The sequence below is a fragment of the Triplophysa dalaica genome, chromosome 16 (genome assembly GCF_015846415.1).
Source record: "Triplophysa dalaica isolate WHDGS20190420 chromosome 16, ASM1584641v1, whole genome shotgun sequence".
Lineage (NCBI taxonomy): Eukaryota > Metazoa > Chordata > Actinopteri > Cypriniformes > Nemacheilidae > Triplophysa > Triplophysa dalaica.
The window spans coordinates 1,203,334-1,228,327 of NC_079557.1; the positions used below are offsets into that span (position 1 = coordinate 1,203,334).

At 37.9% G+C, this 24,994-nt stretch overlaps 1 protein-coding gene across 1 annotated transcript in view; it reads left to right on the forward strand.

The window, feature by feature from the left end:
• Positions 1-24,994, forward strand: part of pigg (phosphatidylinositol glycan anchor biosynthesis class G) — a 56,444-nt gene that overhangs the window by 25,452 nt on the left and 5,998 nt on the right. The window contains exons 8-11 of the mRNA XM_056770453.1: positions 4,925-5,209; positions 7,526-7,899; positions 13,779-13,970; positions 23,464-23,782. Of these exons, the coding sequence (XP_056626431.1) occupies positions 4,925-5,209; positions 7,526-7,899; positions 13,779-13,970; positions 23,464-23,782 (1,170 nt within the window). The remainder of the gene's footprint in view (positions 1-4,924; positions 5,210-7,525; positions 7,900-13,778; positions 13,971-23,463; positions 23,783-24,994) is intronic.

A 24,994-nucleotide genomic window follows, 5' to 3' on the forward strand; every position in this document is an offset into this window, starting at 1 on the left:
TATTTGTTCTGATGAACACATATGAGTTAATGCTTCAATTACAGTCTAGTTGTGTGTGTGTGTGTTAATTGAAATGAGAGGGTCTGTTCTGACTGAGGTCTGTATTTTGTTCTGTATACTCGACTGGTTCAGTAATGAGGAGACGTGATGTGAGTTCAGAGGTCTTGTGTGTGTGTGTGAAGGACTCCAGTCTCTCTGCCAGCTCATTATAAGTTTAATTAGTCTCTCTCCTCCCTCACATTCACAATCAAGATCCCGCCAGTCCTCGCGGCACTCATCGCATCCAGACTCCGTGCCGGTCGGAGAGACTTGGCTCTGCACAATTCCCTCCAGCTCCTTGAAACCTGTTTTAACATTTCCTCTTTCGTAACTGTGTCATGTGTTATAGCATTTATTATATATCCACTTCTAATATGAGGTCAGGTGTCGTAGTGTCTCTTACTATAGAAAGAGCTGCTTCTGGTCCTTCAAACAGCAGAGTTGATTCAAAAATATATGTACATACTTGCTTGAATCATATTGAATGATTGATCACAAAATACAAATAACAAGCGTGTTTATTTAGTCCTCTCTGAGGAACGAACGAGCAAATGAACGGCTCAATATCATCTGACCTCAGACTTTATGACATTCTCATGTTCCTCATCCCAGTGGACTCTGTCTTTTAGATCTTATATGGCTGGATTGAGTATTGATTGACTGCAGTGCTTCCATTAGAGATTGCACTTACTATAACTATACAACTGTTGGACTGTGGTGGGACGGGACTCACATGCACATAGAATATCAGTCAAGGTTATCTCATCCATCCCTCCGTCACACCTGGGATGTACAGTGTGATCAAGTGTTTCCTCTCCTAAAAAAAGAAAAAGAAAAATGAAAGTTGATCATCGTGCTGGTCCAAACTTATCCAAGTTATTTTCCAGTAACGTTGTGCTGCATCTCACATCTCATTCTGGCTCATGTACACCACCGGTCATAGGTTTTCAGACACTTGAGTGAGATTTTTCTTGCTATTTTAAAACAATTTAATCTGAAAGTGTACGCCTAAATATACAAATTTAGTTTAGTAGACAAAAATATAATGTTGCAATCAATCGTTAGTTTTTTAACACTGGGTTCACACCAAACACAAATGAGGCGTTTTGCGCTAGTAAATTAAATACAAAGTCAATGCAAAGACGCGTACTGACGCAAACTCGCGGCAGGAAGTGCGAATGATGTGAATCGGATGGCGCAAAAGCCATGAACGTGTTTCAGTCTCGTCTTCATTGAAGGTTGAAAATACCTGTCAGATCGTGTCACAAACTTTTCTCGCAAGTCAAAATAAGTGTGCAATGCGATTGTTCGCGTTTGGTGTGAACCCAGAATAACATTTTATTTAATAAAAAAATTTTTTTTTTTAAATGGATGACTTTGAATTAGGGAGAAAGAGAATAGATGGTAACTCAGTGAGACCTTGAGAAGCTGCTTCAGAGAATGACAAGACAATAATTTCTGCAAATAAATAATAAGTATATTTATAGTGATGATGTTTGACGAGTGTTGCTTTTTCAAATGAATGTAATAAGCGACTCAATCTTGTAGTAATTTGATCAAACAGCCCTAGTTCACGCTAGAGCTGTGCACAAAACATCGAATTGATTTCAGAATCCATTTAGATGTGTATAATTAGAGTGAATCGCGATATATATCGCACAGCCCTAGTCAAAAGGTGATTACACCGAACATGATCAAATATTTCACAATTGATTTTATTTTTATAGTTACAACATAATTCCCATAGTTCCCTTTGTTTTATTTCATAATTTTGATCAGTTCATATTTATTCTAAAATATGGACAAAATATAAACATGTAAGAGAGTAAGTGTCGCATTTTAATAAAAATACGAACGCTCTTGAAACGCTCTTCCTACCTGAAGATGCTGTGCGTTTGCTTTTATCAGTGTATCAAATGAAGTGTTGCTGTTTGATTTTTGCATAGTGCTTTTTCTCTTGAGGTGAACTGCATGAAAGAACATCATTTAGACTCCGTCGGCTGTTCTGATTCTGTGTGTCCCCTGAGCGATGACTCCAAATTATTAACACTACACACTCTCCTGAACGTCTCACAGGAGTCACATACCTGAGGATTTTCTCTCTGTTGAAATGTTTTGCTGTATAGGAGGAAAAAACAGACCATACAGCCTTGGGTCTGACATTAAAATATGAAGCTGTGTTTTATTGCAACACATTTTGCTTTAATTTTGTCGTGTATTTTAGATTGAAACAGATTATTGTATGTCAGTACCTAGTTGTTTTACTATTATTGAGAATTCATTGGATTGTGTTTACAGTAGAATACAGGAGACAGAATGAGAGTTCAGAAGAACCTTTTTGGTCTATATAGTTCCTTAAAGAACCTTTAACATCCCAAGAACCTTGTTGCATCACAGAAGGTTCTTTTGGTTTTGGATTATAAAAAGATAATAGATGGTTCTTTAAATAACCTTTGACTGAATGGTTCTCCGTGGAACCAGAAACGGTTCTTCTACGGCATCGCTGTGTCGAACCTTTTACACATTTTTTTGGACTCGTTTGAAGGTCTTTCTGTGCTTCCGAAATCGCCTACTTCCATACTGTATGCATGTAGAAAAAGAGTCATGAGGAGCATGATGAAACCTCACTACACTCTTAAAAAGAGGTGCTCCAGAAGGTTCTTCGATGCCATAGAAGAACTTTTTGGTTCCATATAGAACCTTTAAAATCTGAACAATCTTTCGGTTTCACAAAAGTTTCTTTATGGTGGAAAAGAATCTTCAGATTAGAAAGAAATGGTTCTTCAAATAACTTTTGACAGAATGTTTCTCCGTGGACCAGAAATGGTTATTCTACAGTTTCGCTGTGATTCACAAAAGGTTCTTTATGGCTGAAAAAGGTTCTTTAGATTATAAAAACGTAAGAAAGAGATGGTTCTTTAAAGAACCTTTGACTAAATGTCTTCTATGGGATCGCTGTGAAAAACATTTTAAGTACCTTACTTTTTTAGAGTAAAGGCACAAAACAGTAGGCGAGAAATACCTGGATGGTCAAATGCTTCCGCCGAGATATGTGACTGTGCATCAGATGGACGCTTCTCTATCCCATGATGCAACTGGAGGTGAGCAACGGTCAAAACTTCAAAATGTAAAAAACTTCAAAGCGGGGGTCCGTTTTACATAGAGAGAAAGATTAATGAATTAGAGGTTAATGGATTTCTTGTGAACAGGGATGTAATGATTCACTCCGCTCACGATGCGATTCACGATACGATTCGTTCACGGTTTATTTTTACAAAATGAGTTGAGACAAATTAGAAACGAACAACTGCCCTTTTATTATTTCTCAAATGCTGCACATTTCTTGGTAAAACTAAAATATATTTTGTGTCAAATAACAAAACTAAACTGCAATTTTAAAACAAATTCCAAATCAAATGAAAAATTAATAATACAAAAGTATCTTTAATAAATAAACAAACTACAATTTAGGAAACATCAGCATATGCGTTTATTCCAAGTGAGCAGTGAACACACTGGTCCCTGCTGTTCAAAACAGGTATTGCGATTCAAATAACATCTCGACCGGCTTAAATCGTCACATATTATAATCCATTTTCAATCGGCTCACGGTCAATAGTTACATCCCTACTCGTGAATGAATTATGGTTGACTTTGTACTGACACCTAGGTACAGGTTGATGTTGATACGTCATAGTTCAAAGAGCATACGGGTCACAGAACATGGTGGATACAGTACGTCAGAAATCTATTCATACAACCCCCACACATACTATATTATGTACTGTTTTAATGATCGATAGGTGGACACTTCATTTAAATCAGTACGTACTGTCATACTGTGCGATTTCAGACGCATTGTTTGTTTCAGTATCGACTGGTTTTGCTTCATTTTGCTTCAATTTATATGAACCTGTAAAATATACCTGCAAACAGAAAAAGAGTTAAAAACTAATTCTCTTGAGAAGACTGCTGGGGATATTTCAGAGAGTGTGTTATGAAAAACGCTAGAATCTTTTGAAATCAACAAGACTTTATATAGGAAGGAAGATATTAATGAAGATTTAATGAAGGAATCTGGTGGTGTTGTAAGAGAGTCTGTAACTGTCCGTATTGATTTAATCCTGCTGTTTTATCCAGCAAAAAACAGTCCCATTTTGGCCAAGCAGCAGGCGGCACAACGAGTAACAGTTTTGAAAAATGTCAAAATAAATGTGAGCAACAAACACCACCACATTCACAGATAGCCCTACCTGCACCAGATTTCACCAAGAAACAAGATGGCGGAGAAACAGCTGATCATTTTCAGCAGACTTTCTCAGAAGGATATTTGGAATGGAAAGGTTTAAAAAGAGAAAATCAAGAGTTATGTTCTCTGATGGGGAATAATCCGTATACACATTAAATCTCATAAAGGTTTTATCACAGATGATCTGCATTCTTCACTCTGTTAAATATATAAACTGGACTGTTTCGGACTCCCAAGCTCAAGTTCTAATGGTAAAGTTTCTAACAGGAAGTTACGTTTTTCATGTGACTCTTCAAACTGTGGCTCAAGCGTAGCATCCTGTGGAGAAATGTCCATTAAGGAACACACGAGTGTGTGAAGTGGACGGGGACCGGATGAGAGTTTCAAAGCCGGCGTTTGACGGTCGGTGTATTGAGTCAGAGACCCTTTTAAATCTCCATCTTTTATAGCGGGAGGTATCGAGAATTTGCTTCATGACAAATCCAGGGTTTTGTGTGAAGAAGCATTATTTGTAGCCCATCTTTTCCAGGACATAAGATCCTCATGAAACAGATGTACGTGATTTTATTAGCCGGTGTAAACACACACCGGTTTAAAGACGGTGGTTTTGAAAGCTCTTCTTTTAAATCTCTTCAGGTTCTGATCTTACTGCTGTTGGCTATGCCGGAGGCGTTGAGCAGAGAAGCGGTGGTGGACATCCCGTTGGCGGCGTCTTTGTTCTCGCTGCCCTTCTACCTGCTGTGTCTGCTGGGCTCCGCCCTGCATGTGCTCATCTGCACCTCTGCCGGTGGTCTCTGCTACCTCTGCAGTCTCCCCTGGGTCCTAGTGTTCACCCTCATCATCCTCGCCTCCGCCCTGATGTGTGCTCTGGTTGCAATGGCGGCAAGGAGGATGCCCACCAGCACTAAGACCCCCACTAAGGTAAGAGGATCTTGTGGTGTCACGCTTCGCTTCTGAAACCCTTCAAAGTTTTTTCTTCAAACAGCAGAGGAGCTCTTTTGAATTGGGTCTTGATTGAGCTCTTGTCCTGTTCTGGGTTCAGCGTAAACATCATTACACTCTTAAGCTAATGTTCACTGTAAGTTAAGCTTCAGGATGACATGCGGTTGATCAGATTCCAGCTGGGCTTGAAACACCATTTGCCCTATATAATGTTTATTATTTTTCCTGCTGCATGTTTACAGTCCTGTGATTTCCATGATGTGGAAACAGGGAAGGAATAGCGAAGGCGCCTTTAAATCTGTCATCTGCTTGTTTTGCCTGAATGTGAATGAGCTGCACAGTTTAACTATTACTACACACGTGTGACGCTCGCTCGTGCATTTGTCTGCGTCTCTGTATGAGGACATGAACATATGAACTCCATCTCCAGAGCTGATATGAGAGTTTATTTGCATGTGTGCGTGCGTCTGTGCTTGTGTATGTGTGTTTGTGCATGTGTTTGAGTATGTTTTGAGTTTGTGTGTGTTTGAGTGTGTGTGTGTGTGCGTGCATATGTTTGTGTGTGTGTTTGTGCTTGTGTATATGTGCGTGTGTGTGTGTCTGTGTGTGTCATCTTCAGCATCAGTCACTCTCTGTTTAATGACTCGTGTGACATACACAGAATATGATTTTTGGCAATTATTCAGTTTTCAGTGTCTTCAGGTGTTCAGCTTGACAATCATTTCTGTCATTTAATCATTCTGATATTGTGATTGTAAAATGACCTTAAACACCGGCGCTTCAACAGAAAAGGTAAATGACATGTTGATTTTACCGATGTGGACTTTATTATTTCTGTTGCTGAAGTGAATTGTGACATTCATCTGTCTCTCCATCACACATTACTTTCATAGATAAAGTCAGTGCTGACCTCCTGATCATCAGAACAGAAGACAAGAGAGAATTAAACTAGAGATGCCAATGGCAACATTAGTCTTATTTGGTTATAAAGAGCTCATGAATGGAGAGGAGGAGGATGTTTATTATTAAATAACTTATGAGCATCTGTGTTTACACATCAGCACCAGTGTTTGATCACTATAAGTGTGTCTGGATGAGCAACGATGTCAGTTACACATGTGCGTGTCAGATAGCCAATCAGATTGGACTTTTTAGCTTTTGGCGTTAACCAATAGCTGTTCAGCCGTGGTTTAGATTGTTTACAGTCTTTATCCCAAATCACAGCAATGACTTCATGAAGAATGCGTTAAATAATGTAAAGTGCAGAATTTGACGTTTCATGAAACTTGTTCTCTGTGTTTCTGCATTATCATATAGATTAGTAAGCGTCCTGATCTCGCTTCTGTAATGATGAAACCATCAGAGATCTCGGCACAATAAACTCTCAGCACACAACTGCAGGACTTTTGTGTGAAGCTCTTGTGCTTTCAGAGATTCCCCAGAGAGAAGGTAAAGGATGAGAAGAGAGATTTTATTTCATGTCAGACCGTGTTTGTATGCGGCAGACTTCAATTCAGGTGTTGCCCACGGTGATGAATGGCTAACTGTTGGTTGCCGCGGCGAGGCCTTGTCACACTAGAGAGATGTGACCGATTCCAGTGGTAACACGCATCACGGCTGCACAAAGTCAGATCCATCATGACCAAACACACACACACATACCAAACACAACGATCAATAAGCATGACATTATTAAACCAGACTCTGACTGTGTATGTGTGTTTGAGTTTGTGTGTGTTTGAGTTTGTGTGCGTACGTGTGTGTGTTTCAGTGTGTTTGTGTGCGTGTGTTTTCGAGTTTGTTTGTGTATGAGTGTGATTGTCTATGTGTGTGTGTGCATGTTCATGTGTTTGAGGTGGTGTGAGCGCTTGTGTGTGTGTGCTTGAGTGTGTGTGTGTGTGCTTGCGTGTGTGTGTTTTAGTTTGTGTGTGTGTGTGTTACTTAGTTGTCATCACTTTTCTTCTGAGTTGTTACTGCTGTGCTCTCAGCTGTCCTGTACTTACACACAGTGGGAGTCAAAGTTTGTGTGTGTAGTTGTTTGACAGTGTGTTGGACACAGGTCAGTGTGGGGTCACAGAGGGTCTGGTGTTTCTCTTGTTTGTTATTCTTCCCTGTGCTCCACCTCTCACATCTCTTCATCATCTGACCGTCACAGTGTTTATTGATTTGTGTTTGTATTTGACCGCAGTGTTGTGTTGTGCTTCATGACCTCATCGAGCTGACAAACCAAACACCAGTTTAAAGTCAAATCTTTTGTGTTCTTCTGTGTCTTCCGTCTCTGTGTGTGTCTGTCAGGGTTCTGGTTGGACTCTCTCAGAGCTGGACGTTGTGTTGTTGGTCGGGACAGTGGGTCACACGCTCAGTTTGGCCTCCAGCAGCTTCATCGAGGAGGAACATCAGACCTGGTTCTTTCTGCTCAACACGTTGTGTCTGGCCGTCTTCCAGGACGTCTGCAGGAAGTACTTCAGAGAACAGGAGGAGGGTGGAGAGGAAGAGTCTTTCTCCTCTTTCTCTCCGGCGGTGGAGCTGGGGATGAGCGCAGGGTCAGAGAAGTGGTTGGCTCTGGCGACCCCGCTGCTGACCCTGACCTGCTGTCGTCTGCTGAGGTCACTCAATCACACTGGGGTGCAGTGGGCACACCTGCCTGACTTTGGACACTGGCTCAACAGGTGAGAGAACAACAGCTCTGGGTTTCTCTGGGGTCACAGATTACACGCACTTCTTTCTTTCTTTCTTTCTTTCCTTCTTTCTTTCATTCCTTCTTTCTTTCTTTCATTCCTTCTTTCTTTCTTTCTTCCTCTATCTCCTTCTTTCTTTCATTCTTTCTTTCTTTCTTTCTTTCTCTTTTCCTTTCTTTCTTTCTTTCTTTCATTCTTTTTTTTCTCTTTTCCTTTTTTCTTTTTTTCTTTTTTTCTTTCATTCTTTCATTCTTTCTTTCTTTCTTTCTTTCTTTCATTCCTTCTTTCTTTCTTGCTTTCTTCCTCTATCTCCTTCTTTCTTTCATTCTTTCTTTCTTTCTTTCTTTCTCTTTTCCTTTCTTTCTTTCTTTCTTTCTTTCTTTCATTCTTTTTTTTCTCTTTTCCTTTTTTCTTTTTTTCTTTCATTCTTTCATTCTTTCTTTCTTTCTTTCTTTCATTCCTTCTTTCTTTCTTGCTTTCTTCCTCTATCTCCTTCTTTCTTTCATTCTTTCATTCTTTCTTTCTCTTTTCCTTTCTTTCTTTCTTTCTTTCTTTCATTCTTTTTTTTCTCTTTTCCTTTTTTCTTTCTTTCTTTCATTCTTTCTCTTTTCCTTTCTTTCTTTCTTTCTTTCTTTTTTCCTTTCTTTCTTTCTTTCTTTCATTCTTTTTTTTCTCTTTTCCTTTTTCCTTTCTTTCTTTCTTTCTTTCTTTCTTTTTTCCTTTCTTTCTTTCATTCTTTTTTTTCTCTTTTCCTTTTTTCTTTCTTTCTCTTTTCCTTTCTTTCTTTCTCTTTTCCTTTCTTTCTTTCTTTCTTTCATTATTTTTTTTCTCTTTTCCTTTTTTCTTTCTTTCTCTTTTCCTTTCTTTCTTTCTCTTTTCCTTTCTTTCTTTCTTTCTTTTTTCCTTTCTTTCTTTCTTTCTTTCTTATTTCCTTTCTTTGTTTCTTTCTTTCTTTCTCTTTTCCTTTCTTTCTTTCTTTCTTTTTTCCTTTCTTTCTTTCTTTCTTTCTTTCTTTCTCTTTTCCTTTCTTTCTTTCTTTCTTTTTTCCTTTCTTTCTTTCTTTCTTTCTTTCTCTTTTCCTTTCTTTCTTTCTTTCTTTTTTCCTTTCTTTCTTTTTTTTCTCTTTTTCTTTTTTTCTTTCATTCTTTCATTCTTTCTTTCTTTCTTTCATTCCTTCTTTCTTTCTTGCTTTCTTCCTCTGTCTCCTTCTTTCTTTCATTCTTTCTTTCTTTCTCTTTTCCTTTCTTTCTTTCTTTCATTCTTTTTTTTCTCTTTTCCTTTTTTCTTTCTTTCTTTCATTCTTTCTCTTTTCCTTTCTTTCTTTCTTTCTTTCTTTTTTCCTTTCTTTCTTTCTTTCTTTCATTCTTTTTTTTCTCTTTTCCTTTTTCCTTTCTTTCTTTCTTTCTTTCTTTTTTCCTTTCTTTCTTTCATTCTTTTTTTTCTCTTTTCCTTTTTTCTTTCTTTCTCTTTTCCTTTCTTTCTTTCTCTTTTCCTTTCTTTCTTTCTTTCTTTCTCTTTTCCTTTCTTTCTTTCTTTCATTATTTTTTTTCTCTTTTCCTTTTTTCTTTCTTTCTCTTTTCCTTTCTTTCTTTCTTTCTTTTTTCCTTTCTTTCTTTCTTTCTTTCTTTCTTTTTTCCTTTCTTTCTTTCTTTCTTTCTCTTTTCCTTTCTTTCTTTCTTTCTTTCTTTTTTCCTTTCTTTCTTTCTTTCTCTTTTCCTTTCTTTCTTTCTTTCTTTCTTTCATTCTTTTTTTTCTCTTTTCCTTTTTTCTTTCTTTCTTTCATTCTTTCTCTTTTCCTTTCTTTCATTCTTTCTTTTTTCCTTTCTTTCTTTCTTTCTCTTTTCCTTTCTTTCTTTCTTTCTTTCTTTCTTTTTTCTCTTTCTGTCTTTCTATCTTTCTTTCTTTCTTTCTCTTTTCCTTTCTTTCTTTCTTTCTTTCTTTTTTCCTTTCTTTCTTTCTTTCTTTCTTTCATTCATTTTTTTTCTATTTTCCTTTTTTCTTTCTTTCTATCTTTCTCTTCTCCTTTCCTTCTTTCCTTCTTTCTTTCTTTCTTTCTTTCTTTTCCAGGGTTTATATTCACATGCCTGGTGTTGTGTAGCCGTTTGAGTTAATCAAACCTCTGTTTTATAAAAAACGGAGCAGCTGCTCGGCTAAAGAACTGTAATTTCTCTCTTTGGTTAAGCATTGTTATTAGTTAGTTGGCATTGTATTAATCATTCAGGCACTTTTAAAAGTTCATTTGTCACCACAGGACTGGCGAACGGAAAAAACATTGCAGTTCATTACAAATGCTGAAACACTTAAAGAAATGGTTACAGAACCTAATATACGGCCTCCACATGCATGTAAAGTTCATCTTGTGAACGGCTGTTTGTCAACTGGCTGGATATTTGAGAAAATCTCTTGCAGTTTGTTTGATAAATATATCTCCCGGACACACATCACTTCTGTCTGATCTGTGAATCTGGACTCTCTACACACACACACCTCTCAGTGGTGTGATACTGGCAGGCAGATGGTTTGGCTGGTACCAGCACCACTCCATGCCAGAACCTGACCGGTCAGCCAATCAGATATCAGCGTGATGTCACACAGAAACACTCAAGAGTGACGGAGTGATGGTGAAACTCCCAGAATTCTCTTTCCTCTGCATAACTAATTTTATTTCACAAGCAAAAACTGGGTTTAATGTCAGGATGTTGAATTATTCAGATGCACTTGAACTAAACTTTCTCTCAAGTGCGGCCCCCACATGTCAAACTCACCCTCTGATTTCAGGGTTTTGTTTCGCCTGATTGTTGAATAATTTTCTGATTGAGTGACATGAAATGTGTTAAACGGTGGTGGTGTTCGCGACAGGGCAAGAACTTTGGTAGCTTTTCATTTTTTACATTTGTTCAGTAAATCCTTGTGTAATGTTAGTGAAGGATGTCGTCAGATGGGCGCGCTGAGCTGCTTAAATGGGGCGTTTGGTGTCTGAAGTGTGTATTGAGACGTCTTACACAAAGCACACATTTAGACGGGGCTTGCGGTGCTTTATATTGAAGTTTCTTCTCTAATGATATCAGAGATCAATAGCTTCCATCTCTAAAGAGAATCACCTGTAGCACACGTCTAAAAAGCCTTCAGTACACACGAGACGTTTTCTCTGTCAGGATGCCATACTCTTATTGGAAGGACATCTTCAGTTTAACGTCTCATCCAAAGGAAGCTTTTTGTATTTTTTGTATCCATATTAGTATTAGTAATTTTTCTAGTATTATTCTTCATGTGTCAACTTGAGCTTGTTTTAATCCAATCTGTGATTGTCTTGGATTGATGTTCTGATGTTTATATATTTATATGTGTGTTTGTTTGTTCTTGTGTTTCTTGTGCTCGATCAGAATAACATATCGATTTAGCTTTGATTCCTCTTGCTTTTGTTTTTATCCAGAAGCTTTCATCTTTAAGTTCCTGTTGGATCTGTGTTTGTGTGTACGGCTCACATCATTGTTATGGTTTGCAGTGATTAATATTTCATCGCTCGGATGCGAGAGATCCTTAGGGAGACGATGTCTCAGAAAGAAATATTTTCCTTCCAAGCAGACCTGTTATAAAAGAAAATCGTGCACAGCTTTAATCGAGCATCATTTTTCTGGGGATATTTTGGCTGAGGACTTATTTATTTACTAATGTTATTCAAAGTGTGTATGAATGAAATAGCAACGGAAGTCAATGGGGTTCTTCCAATGAAGCTTCTTTTGCGTTCTGCAGAAAAGTCATGAGGATGAAGAGATGTTAAGAAATGAAAGGATTGTCATTTTTCATCTTAAGAAAAACACCTTTTGATATGCTCCAAATGAATTTAATGATGTCTTGTAATTACGTCTGATTCATACAAAAGTGACACATTATCTCCGTCTTATACAAGAGTTTAATAGACAAACTTCATGAAGCATCAGCTGAACTTTGGACCTGCGAGCGATTTCACAAATAAAGTCATTTGCTCCTGTTTCACACGGGTTCTGGCTTCGTCGGATTGACAGGTGTGTTATCACCCTGCGTTGACCCGCTTCGCTATTATCTGCCTTTACTCCGACACAACACACCGTTCTCATTTCTCTGCCAGTTAAATTGGATGAGCGTTGTGTGGTGTTCACTTAGAAACCGGTGTCCGTTGAGTAAACATTCGCTGTCATAAATGAGCCGTGTTGTGTTGTCTACACAATACTGTCCTTTAGACGGAGAACATTACCCAGAATCCTCCTCTTCTTCTTCTTTTGTAACCTCAGATGTTGTCTATGTAAGCAGGTCGCGTTTGGAGATGAATCAGTATTTTCCTCACACATCCGTGACGATCGTTCGTGCCCTCACGCTCAACACCGACCTGCTGAAACACACATTTATGCACGCGTGTGTGTTGAACGCATTAGTATTCTTCTGCATGTGTCTGGAAGCAGATAGATGGAGCGCACGCAGACGCTCAGGGTCACCGGCAATGGGATGAAAATTCTCTCTTCTGCGTCTTTTCTCCTTTACTTCCATGCAGTCGTGCCCTCTCGTCTTCATTCTTTCTCTCCATCTCACTCTCGGTCTGTCTGTCTATCTATCACTAGCTGTCTTACTAACATAGGGAGCTGCCAATCAAGGCATCGTTTTGATGCATTAACAGAGTTTAAAACCCATAGCGACCTTTTCTTTCAATGATAGTTAATACACGTTTCCTTTTTAAGTTCGGCTTGTATTTTTTAGCCACGTTTCTCAGAATCTCTCCTCATTAATGTTGCCTGTTTTAGATGCACGTGGAGCAGGACCAATGAGATTTCAGTGGGGGCGGTGCTAAACACATTGTCTTGTAGCAATGAAGTTTCATCATTAACAAGGATTTATCCTTTCTAAAAACATACAAAATAACACTTGATTTCAAAATGTATTCGCCTAATGCAGTTTCACGCAAAGCATGCTGGGACCTGAAAATCATTCTAAACAAATCGTCTGGAATTAACCTGGTTTGTATGAAGTTGAACTTTCTCAAAAGTAGGAGGTTAGTTTGTTAGTTACAGGAACTCCAAATATTTAAATATTTAAGTTAGTACAATGGTTTATATAAAATTAAGTTTACACTACTTTATCTATTTAAGTACTTTCAACATTGAGGTTTATAGTGTACAGTACGCCTGTCTGATACACTGCACCTGACTCTTATGCATTTTATAGTGAAATAGTGAAATAAAAAACACAAATTAAGACAGTGATTTAAGATGTGTGTTTATTCAAATATATTAGTATGTGTGCCAGTGTCTTTAACGTGCAAATGTTCATTGTAAACTGTGAATTTTGTGCATGAATTTTATGTTAAACGAATAGTTCACCCAAAAAATGAAAATTCAGTCATCAGTTACTCACCCTGGGGTTGTTTCAAATCTGTTGTTCTGATGAAGACAGAGAAAGATATTTGTAAAAATGTTAGCAATTTTCAGTTCTGTGACATCATCCACTGCCATAGTAGGATGAACATATGTTTTTATTTTCTTCTGTTGAACACAAAATGAGATATTTTGAAGAAACACCACATTTGACCATTTTATTTTTCCAACTACAGTAATCAATAATGTTACAGAAGTGAAAATGACTAACATTCTTCCAAATATCTGGAGGGTGAGTGAATGATGACAGAATTTTCATTTTTGGGTGGACTATCCCTTTAATATGTCAAATCATGTGTTAAAGTCTAATAATCCAGAGGAAAGGACAGAAGCCGTTCTTGAAGTAAAATAAACCTGCGCTTGTGTGTTTTAATCTCAGATCAGACGCTATTTGTCTTCATGCTGTTTTCTATTCAGTGTGTGTGTGTGTAAAGGTGAAGTGTTGTTGTTTATTTTGTGTTTCAGTGGAGATCACAAGATGTTTCTGTCGTTGCTGGCGGCTCTCTCTCTCGCTCTCATCTTCCTCCTCATCCAGAGGCATTGCTCGCTGGTGTCTAAGATCGCCCTGGCGCTCGGCCTTCTCGGCGTCTACAGCTACCGCGCCGCCGTCGGAAACGTCCTGTTCCCATGGCAACACAGCAGCCGTGCCGTCTCCAAGTAAGTTTGATGATATTTAAATATCTTTTTGACATTCCTTGAATGTCAGATGGCGAATAAATAATCTCTCCTCATTATCGCTGTTTTGCAATTGTCAGAAGTTACTTGCGTCCACTATAGCGGATCTCATCAGATTTGTGAGTCAGACTCGAGGTTGAATGCTGGGATGGGGAGTTTTTAACAGGAGGGCGTCGAGAGGAATCGGCGATGACACGACCGTGAAGAGCGGACGCGGCGTTTAGCGTGGAGACAGAGATGATTAAACCTGTTATTAGCTGAAGCCGGCGCTGAAGTCACAGAAAAAAACTATAGATGCCTTGAAGGTCTGTTCACAGCAACTACCGGAAAAAGATAAAGTTTTAAAAACTGTTTTAAGTGTAAGAGAATAGCAAAGTTCACACCACAACTGTAACAATAAAGATACAGTTTTATTCAGCTGATGAATGATGAAACATCGATAGAAAGCTTTAAGAAAAATGAGCAAATGAGCACATCCCAAATGTCCCTGGAAAAAATGTACTTTAAATATAAAAAGTCTCTTATAATTTAAACACTTTATGCCATCTCAGATGTTTATGTTTTTTTTTTCATTTAAAGCTTATTTTCATTTTTGTGCTTATTCAGCAAAATTACAAAAAAACCTAAATTCCAAGATGGCAATATGTTGATAATCTCATTGTTTCTCGTGGCTTGTTGTCAAATTCTAACATGCAAAACTCACTAAGATTTGAAGTTAGAGGCTCACATCCAGAATATACGTTTTTCACGGGAAATATGTTTATGTATTGTGCATATTAATGTTGTATTTATGAACACATACACATTAATACATATATTTAAGAAAATGTACAATATAACAATTAATAAATGTTGATATACAGTTGAAAATTATTGGTAAATATAAATAAAGATATTTAAATTAAAAAAAGAAATCCTACATAAAAGTATGTGTATGTGTTTATGTTTATAAATAAATAAATAATATGCACAGTACCCAGACATGTTATGTGGACACAAATTTTGATTTTGGATGCAATTAATCACGATTAATTTTTTGACAGCCCTGCATTAAAGTATTATATTAATCACATCCTCATACGTCATTTTAAAATGGATAGTCAATACAGGAAGGAAGTGCATTTTCAGACTTTAACCAAAGATTATGAGGGCACAGAAGCTTTAAAAAGAGAACACCACATTGATCAACTAATAACTATAGACTGTGCAATATTTCTGAATAGACTGAAAAATAGGCATTGTCATTTTCATTTCAGTGGGACTTTAAATAGTGCAAAGAAAAGTTCATGTTTAAACAACACAATACTGATGGTTTGACATGTATTTTAAGATCAGTTTAAAATGATGGAATAAGATTTTTATATGTCTTTGCGTACGCTCAGTCTTCCGCATTGCTGTTGGGGGACTTTGTCACTCCTGAGGTTTATTTCTGCAGAAATTCAATAGACACAGGGCTGATATGAACAAAATACACGCAGAACTGACAACTGAAGGCAAAACTTGAGAGCTCTCCTAATTTTTTCTATGGCTCTACATCTGAGATGACATGAGAGCCAGTAAATTATGAGAGAAGTTTTATTTTGGGCTGAACTATTCTTTTGAGTAGGTACACACACACACTTGCAGCTCACTCGTGTGCGTCGCTGGCCTCATCCCCTTGACATTTTCTCTCACCTAATTAAATCTTTGACCTCCTGCCCTTCATGTAGCATCACAGGCTGTGTTACATTACACGCTCTCCACATGACAAAGAGAGGGAGAGAGAGAGAGAGAGAGAGAGAGGGAGAGAGAGAGAGTGCGCGGGCGTTAGGGTGAAGTAATTGGCATTGCCACCCTGTGCCACAGGAGTCTCTCTCACACTCATTAATCACTACAAGACATTGTTTATGTTGCCCTGGCAACCTCTGACTCACCTCTTAAGTGGACATCCGATGACTTCCGCCCCTCTCATTTGTCTCTCACGCTGGTTTTCGCCTGCAGTCATTCTCTCCGACTCAACCGTTTGCTCTCTGTGAGCGTTATAGTTGTTGATTTGAATACAGTGAATGAAATAAGTAGACAGAACAGAACTGAAGCCGGGCAGAATCACGCCTTCATTATAGTTGAAAGGTTTGCATCTGATTTATTTGGGAGGAAATCAGAATTAATCCAGCGCATGCATGAAAGCACGAAGATGCTTAAGAAACCCAGCGCGTGATTTCTTGAAATATGCTTCTCAATAAGCAAAGGACAGGATGACGTTTCACATATCATCATATTTATGACAGCTGAGTAACCCAGGTAATTTGATAATACTAAAAAAAATGAAGAGAACTTGTTGGTTTAAGTAAGCAGACCTAAATTTTTTTATTAATGTTAAATTAAAGTTGTTAGTGAGTTTTTGTAATTGTGACTCAAATACTTCGTTCATCGTTCTCTCTTATAATAAATAAGATGTATCTTTAAGTTGCCAGAACTCCATTTTCTCTTATTTTGTACATTTTTTTGTCTTTATATGCATAAATAAAATGCCCAAAATGGGCAAAAAGTTATTGTGTAACTTAACAAATACGTTAGGGACATAAATTTGTATTTATTTTTTGTGCATTTTGGCCTGAAAATGTTTCGCTTTGTCGTTTATGAGTTTGAGTTTATAGGGCTGTCTTGTCCTCTCCAATAGGACGGCGCTAAATGCAACACAAATATTCAAAGTTGAGAAATGTTGATTATACTGCAAATGTTTTCATCTGTGCAGTTTGTTTGAAATAACATACATATTTCTATTGTTGATAATGGTTTAATATGCAGCATGTTGTTGTTTGCTATTCTTTTTCAAAACATGTTTTTCTTCATCTTTGATGCGAGGGTTTAAATTAAACCAAATCTTACAGTCGACTGCAGAGGAGAGAACACACAAAAAGGCGCACGGGGAGACGTCAAACAATCTTCTTTAATCTGAGTTTACACTCGGGCTGTTTACGGGGTGAATGATTGTTGTCAGAGAAAATACGAGTGGAAAAGAAATAAATGTGAATTTTGGCAGAGCATCTGAAGAGGATGTGTGTAAATGAAGTGTGTGTGAGCGTCTGAATGTTCAGCTCTGATGAGCGAGAGGGGATTTTGTTGTTATGAAGCAGGTAGAATATAGGAATCCAAACACACTTCTCGAAAGAGGAGAAATAAGACATTCAACCCATGAAATAAATAACAAAAATTAAACAAAAAGAAAAAAATCGTTCTTAAGGATCCCATTTCCCGTGATCCCATTTTTCAACCTTGATTTAGTGTGTAAAGCTCCTGTTAGAGCATAAATAATATCTGCAAAATGATAAAGCTCAAAGTTCAGTGCCAAGCGAGATATTGTCTTTAACAGAATTCGCTTTTCAAGGACTACAGAGAACAGCTGGATTGGACTACAGCCCTCTACTTCCCGGGTATATGATGTCACTATTAAGCGTACTTTTAATAACCTGCACCCAAAGGAATATGCCAAAAAAGGGGCGTGGCTTTCCTCAGAGAAGAGTGTTTGGTTATCAGAGATTTTAAACATTTGACTGAGCTAAGCGCTAAACTACTTTCACTTTCATCACAGTCCTACAGCTGGTAATAAAGCAATAAGCCCTGCGAAGCAGTGGGTTACAGTGCATTTTATAACAGCTAAGGGCGTTGTGGCACGACGGGAAGCGGAGTGCCTAAAACCTACTTAGCTGTTATAAAATGCAAAAGCTTATTTTACTTTCTTTTATATTTTTTGAAACCGTTATTACATATGCGTAGCAAGGTTTTATAAAATAAAGTAAATAAAATGATATTTAGTCTACGTACAGCGATCAGCCGTTATGTATCGAGGAATTTTATAATGGCTTAGAACGGCCAATCAGAATCAAGGACCAGAACTGACCGTTTTATAATAGGAATTCAACTACACACATTCTAAGATAACCAACGGTTAGATAACAGCTTCCATGACTTTAACATCGGCTGTAAAGCTGTTCAGTGTAATACACTGATATTGTGTGTGTGCGCTTACCTCTTAAACACTTCTATGAAACGTCCTTTGAAGTCCTGCATCATATAACAGGTCTGTCGCCACTCGGTCTGGTGTCATTTCCCACCCCATAATAGGAACCAAAAATTTGCGATCTCTCACAAAGTTTGACTTTGCACTAGCAGACCTCCGTTACACTTAGATGGATCCACATGTGTTTAACTGATAAAGTGAAGTTGACGCCATTGTTACTGTTTATTGCTCAAAGCCAAAGTTTATGAATACATGTGCACAGAGAGGGGGACCGACCAATCACAACTGCCTGAGAAGCGAAAGCTCGCTGATATGGTTTGGGTGGGACATCTTCACACACTCTAGCGGGGAACCAATCACGACAGACCTGGTCAGCTTTACCAATCAGAGCATTTACGGAAGGAGGGACTTTATATAGACCTGAAGAATTCCAGTCGTTTTGTGAGAAGAGAGACAGTGCTGAACAATAGACTTGAAGTATGTGAAATATAAAGCGTTTTTTTTTTTTATTAGAAACAGGAAAATACATTGTTAAACACCCAAAAACATAATCAAAGCCTCAAAAACAGGAAAAGACTGGCTCCTTTAAAGTCGGCATGAAATCTGTCAATTCTAATTGATTTACACAGTGTTGCAGTATTCATTCTAAATTAATTATCCGTGCACATCATTATTTTAAAAAATTAATTTCACTTGTAATCTTTAATTAAAAATGTTAACCTCCCCCCCTCGACTCGACCTCTCTTCACTTCTGCTCATGAGGAATGGCACTTTTATGATTGACAGATTGCAAACTGGATTGCATGTCTGGCTCCATCAATTGGCAACACCCAATTTATAACGATCCAATCAGTACTCAATAAACCAAATGAAGTCCCGCCCTACATTTTCACAGAGCGTTTTTACAATTTACCAGATTGTCCGACCTTCTCACTCACTTTATTCCTAGCAAGATCCTTTTTATTCCTGTTTGGATAAAAGTAAGATGTATTGTACAGCTCCGGGTATCCACATAAGGCGACGATGATTTTGTCCTCCATTGTTTTTTTCGAATTTCTGCCTCCGCTCACTATGTCATAATCACATCACTACTCGAGCAAGCTCCTGATAGGATAACGCGGCACTAATTTTCGGCAAAATTCAGATTTTTTAACTCCCGCGTCAAAGGCTTGAACGCTCAATTCACGAATGGTGTCATTGGCGCCGCCTCAGTCGCGTGAATCGTGAAACAGGATGTCCTATCGTGTTTTTGCATTGACTTAACATGTAAATCACTTAAGCTTAACGCGTTTGGTGGGAACACAACATGAGGCGGCACGGGATTTGACGGAGGCGGACGCCTTCAAATACTCAATACAGGAAAAACCCTGGATATACATCACGATACCCAATAAAAACAATCGCTACTTCTGTTTCATGCCGATTTTAAAGCTGAAATCTGTCATTTTTGCTTCTATATCGCCATCTCTGTTTAAAAATGACATTTCAGTTTACATTAAAACATATATTTAGAAAACATATTAGGTCAACTCCAGCAGAATTGTGGGCGGTGTAAATGTCTCATCTCAATCTCGTAGGGCCGTTCCACAGAAAGTGAAGTTAATTCTGTTGTTTCTGAGCCTTTCACATGCAGATCAGTCGAGTCTCAGAGCCACAATAATAAAACAATCATATGAGAGAGATTAAAAACTCTCCAGCACACCTGCGTAACGAGAGACGCCCAGAAAACATCTCTGTAGTTTATTCTGGGTTCACCTGGAGGTTTTTGTTGTGTTGATGTCTCATTCAGAAACATTTATGCACACGCTCATCTGTAAAGCATTCATTTTGAATGTGTAGTGTAAATAAGGCGGATTTTAAAATGTGTTGTTAGTTTGCGTTTCAGTCAGGTGTTGGTTTCTGTCCGAGCGGGTGAGTTTTCTGTTCAAGGGTCCGTCTGGTTTCCCCCAAAGCCTGATGGGTAACCGCGGGCACAACAAATCATCTCTACTGTAAGAGAAAGCTTCGAAATAGCAGCACATGAATAAATAAACTGAAGTTTTGTGTCTTCGGTGTATGAGTTGTGTGGGGGGTCTATGGAGAGAACCAACCACAATCTTACACAATGTTTGTTTTTATTAGAGCGAACAGTTATAAAGCTGACGCAATACCTGGCAACCCAAACGCCTCTCTCTCTCTCTCTCTCTCAAACACACAAACACCTCACAGTGACACTGTGTTATTGTTATTATTATTATCTGTGTAGATTTCAGGCGCTGTAAGAGCTGCAGGTCCTCACATAGACCCGACTGAAGAAGAACACTTGAATACACCAAATAAATAAAAACTAGTTTCAAACACAGATTAGTTCTGAATATCAAAATTTGCAGTTGCTTTGAAATCGCAAGCAGATAAAAATCCTGCCAGAGTGTTATTGTAGAATCACTTATTTAAATCGATTGAACACATTAAAGCAGGACGAGATAAAAGTGCTTCTGTTTGCTTTAGATGTGATGTGAAACCAGTGCCATTTATTTTGGGGTGAAACCTAATTTTATTGAGAAACTTTTGCATACGCCTGTAATGTAAAGTCCAGCGATTCCTAACGTATGATGTTATAGACATGATGATGATGATGATGTATACAGTGGGGGTGTATAAATGTGTTCAGGGTTGTGAGTCAGAGTTCTGGTGGCCTTTAACACCCTCACTGCCTCCATCACTGCCTCCATTACTTTATTTCTCCCTTCCTTCCTTCCTCCCTCCTTCTTTTTTCTTTCTTTCTTTATTTTTTTCTTTCTCTCTCCCTCTCCCTCCCTCCCTCCCTCATTCTTTTTCTTTCTTTCTTCCTTCCTTCCCTACTTCCTTCCTTCTTTCCTCTCTGTATGACTGATGTTACTCTATAAATGTTAAAATATCACATTAATCTTTTTTGCCCGTCTTTCCTTTTCTTTGTCTTCTTCAGGTTTTGATTGATTTGCACTTATTGCAGATAAATAAAACATGATAACACATCTGCTGTCTTTCTCCGAGCAAAGATGGGCTGATTTGTTTAGCTTTCAGGTGTGCACGTGCATTAGCTCACAATAGTGCTTTGAATACAACAATTTAAAGAAGTAGTTCACTAAGAATACTTTCATTCTGTTATCATATAATCACCTCAAAACCATATTACAAGACATTTTGGGCAAAAAAAACGTTTTACACTTTGCGTAGTTGTCCTTGCTGCTGAAATAAATGAGATAAAACATGCAGTTTCTGCCCGTCTCATATTAATGTTGAGTACAGGTAGCCAACTCGGTGTGACTTACCGCGTACAGTTTATGTCTGGCTCCTTTTAGCTTGTTACGGAACTGGAATTCATGTTCTGTTTTTTTGACAAGTTGACCATGCTAAGCTTGAGAAGCCGGCACGTTTAACCGTGTAAAGAAGTCCGAATGCATGAAACAGCATGTTGCCTCCGCTTTATGAAAACTGACTTTTAAAACTTGAAAGTGTTTCAGAAGTTCTGTGTCGTTTAAACTTTTCTTTTGTAGTGGGACATAACACAAATCCTGAGTGTGTCTGGATGAAGTTTGTGTGAATGCTAGTTCTCCTGCTGTGTCATCCTGTGCTTTTTAAACAAGATGATGTTGCCAGGTTCTGGTTGGCATGGTAACGTGTTGTGGATGAAAGTGTTTGTGCAGATGTAGTTTTCTCTCTGATGGAGCTTAGTTACAGTCAAGAGGAGCCGAGACACAGTTGTAATATAAATGATGAGATGTTCCTTCTTCTCTGGGGAAATAGCTGAGATCTCTCTCTCATTTGGCTCTAATCATGTTTAATGTGACTGATCCAGAGTTTGGAGGATACGCTGAAACATATTCACAATATAAAACAGCTAAACTACTGAGACGCTTCTCTTTTGAATAAAGTTATTCTCTGTAGTGTAACTTACAAACACAACACTGAGTGTTCACGCTTTTTAACAGGAGAATATCTCAATGATTTTAAGATGAAATATTTACTGGAAAAACACAGCCGGGGATATTATTTGATATTATTGTTTTTTTGTTGTTTAAATGTTTTTATTAAGGTATTCAATGAAACAAAGATATTATTGTTTTAATGTTGTTTTAAAGTTTTAGGTCACCTGACTAAAATCTTTTTGATCTGATAGTGTTCGCCTAAAACTCTAACATTTATTTATAGATGAAAATATTGTAAAATTATGCAAACATTTTCATTTCTTTGCGTTAGGTTACACTGGTGTTATTCCATAGTGTTTATGACTTTACTATTATTCAAACTGAAAAAAATTAATAAGTAACTTTGAACAGTAGTTTGGACAAATTTGATGGAATCGATGTGTTTTTAATAGTGCTGTCATTCGATTAAAAAAGTAATCTGATCAATCACATTTTTTTTGTGTGTGATCAATCACGATTAATCACATATAACATTCACATTTTTAAATGTACTTTTACATTCAAATAATTTCACATTTAATCTCTAAATTTATATAGAAACAACAGATTTCTTTAACAGCATCATTTTATGAATAAAAGCAAACAATCTGATATTAGTACTGCAACTGATGTCTCTATTAAATTGATGAGTTTTTCTTTGTTTTAATATTTTTATAGTACAGTATAACTGAGAGCTCTCATGTCTAACAGATGGGAAATTTAAAGAAATTTAAAGAAAGAAATGCTCAATTCTAAATTAAACACAGTGTTAAATCTACAAAACATATTGAATTGCTCTTTTCTTTTGTTCTTTGGTGAACATTAGTGACAGGAGACACAGCAGCAGGTTTAAGAACGCCGTCCCTTTAAGAGCTGCCGCTCTACGCAGATCTGACTCCTCTCCCATTTTCCCTATTTTTGCATTCCTTCCAGACAAAACAGGTTCTCTGACATAATCTTGTGTGTTTCTGTTCATTCAAGTACGAAAGAGAACTTAATACTGATGGACCTTTCATCATGAAAATTGAGAATGGTTTAATAAAATAAGAGTGTAAAAAGACCTGTTTTTGGGGTGATCTTTATCTGTATAATAATGATTTCCTAACAAAATCTTTGGTTGAATTCTTTTGCGGTGACCTTTTCCTGATTTTATTTGTAGGAAAATCGTTTTCATAAAGTTTCTAGTAGCATCTCTATTGCTCTATCATAAGCCGTCAGGTTGGAGGTTTAATCGGGGGCCGTTTTTCTAATGTCAATTTTGACCCAATTTGATCCAAGCATTGCTTTAAACATGTGAAATCCAGATCTGGTTCTGTGGAAATGCTCTTCTTTTCTTCACTGTCTCTCTCTGGACGGGTGACCTCGTTCAACTCCAGTGAGCTAGAAGTCATCACTTGTTCTGAAGAGCACCAGACCTCTCCGTCATCACTTCACATGCTTGAGCGAGACCAACCTTCACACAAAAGTCTCTTGCAGTCAATATCAATTCTCGTGTGTGGATGTAAATATCAGCGTTTTTGAAACATTGGTCTCTTGCCCTCTCTTTCAGGGGAACCGTCGAGGCGCGATTCGTCTACGTGTTTGTCCTCGGGATCCTCTTCACCGGCGTCAAGGACCTGTTGCGAGCTCAGCTGACGTCCTCGGGTGGAGACGGCGGGCGTCTGAAGAGCAGGGGATTGTGGGAAGTTTACAGTGGGGTGGTGTTGCTGGTGGCTCTGCTCTTCAGAGCTCATAATCTGCCCACGCTGGCCTGCTGTCTGCTCATTCAGACCGTCATGGCTCAGTTCATCTGGAAGAGACTGCATTACGACGCCGCTCAGACCACCATCATGCACTACTGGTTCGGTCAGGCCTTCTTTTACTTCCAGGTAAAGAACAGAGAGGAGACCATGCTGACAATTCCACCTCCGTTATTTTGTTGTAGTTTATTAATAAACTCTTTCTGAAGACGCAGTTGACAGAAACACTGACTCTGTGGGAGTGTACGTTCATTGCACATTTCTGTTAGAGAATCTCGTCTCAGCAAGAAAAGTTTTTTATAACTATTATATCAATTCAGCCATGAAGTTTATCTATTTATTTATTTACCCATCGAGTGTCTCAGCTTCGTAATCTCACTTATTTGTGTGTAAAGTACTGTAGTCGCAGAGTCTTCTTTATAACGTTACTCAACGGGTTCATTAAATTCTTGAAGTTTGATTTATTAAGAGACACATTCATTGACATTAAGAGACATTGAAAGTAAATGAGAGCGGAGGGTCATTTGTTATGCTATAAAGCACCAGAGCGTGGAATTATGGGCCTGACAATGACATCATCATCATCTGAGGGACGGTCCAGCTTGACTCTCTCTCTCTCTTTAGTCTTTAGGCCAAATGATGGTTGATTTTTAATTGTCACATTCGTTTAGTGCATTTTGTCTCTTTATGCGCCTGCGTTGACACTGAAGAGAGAGAATCTGACTGCTGCAGTGACAGAATATATTGAGTCTCATGACAGTTTTTCTGTACTTTGCAGAGTGTTTACGAAGGCAAGCATCATTATTTACGATGCTCATATTTAAAGTTTGAGACTTTTAACAATAATATTTTCTCACCGTCGTGTCATTGCAAACTTGTGTGATCTAGTTTGTGCTGTGGAACACAAACTAACACACTAAACCCTATGAAGCCGTAGTTAACACCTGAGGAGCGATGTGTAAATTAACCGTAAACGTGACTTCACATGGCGTATTGCTTTTATAAGAAAGTTATTCTGGTGAGATGTCATGAAATAAACACAGCAGCAAAAATACGATAAAATGATAATTGATCAAACATATTCTTCTGCCGAGGAATGTAGTTTTTCGGAAACAATAAGAAAAGGTTGAACAGATGCTGTGGAGCTGTAATACTGAGATATGTGTTTCTAGAGTAGGGCCATGTCCAATACCCTTTATTTTTCCCAAATATCTATTTTCCTGTTTCCATTTTCAAGTTTTCTTGTTTTCCGACTTTTACTGTACAATTGTAAGCAATATATTTTTTGAAAACATGAAAAAAAATCCCTGTTTACTGTTTTTACTTCCGTATTTTGATGCA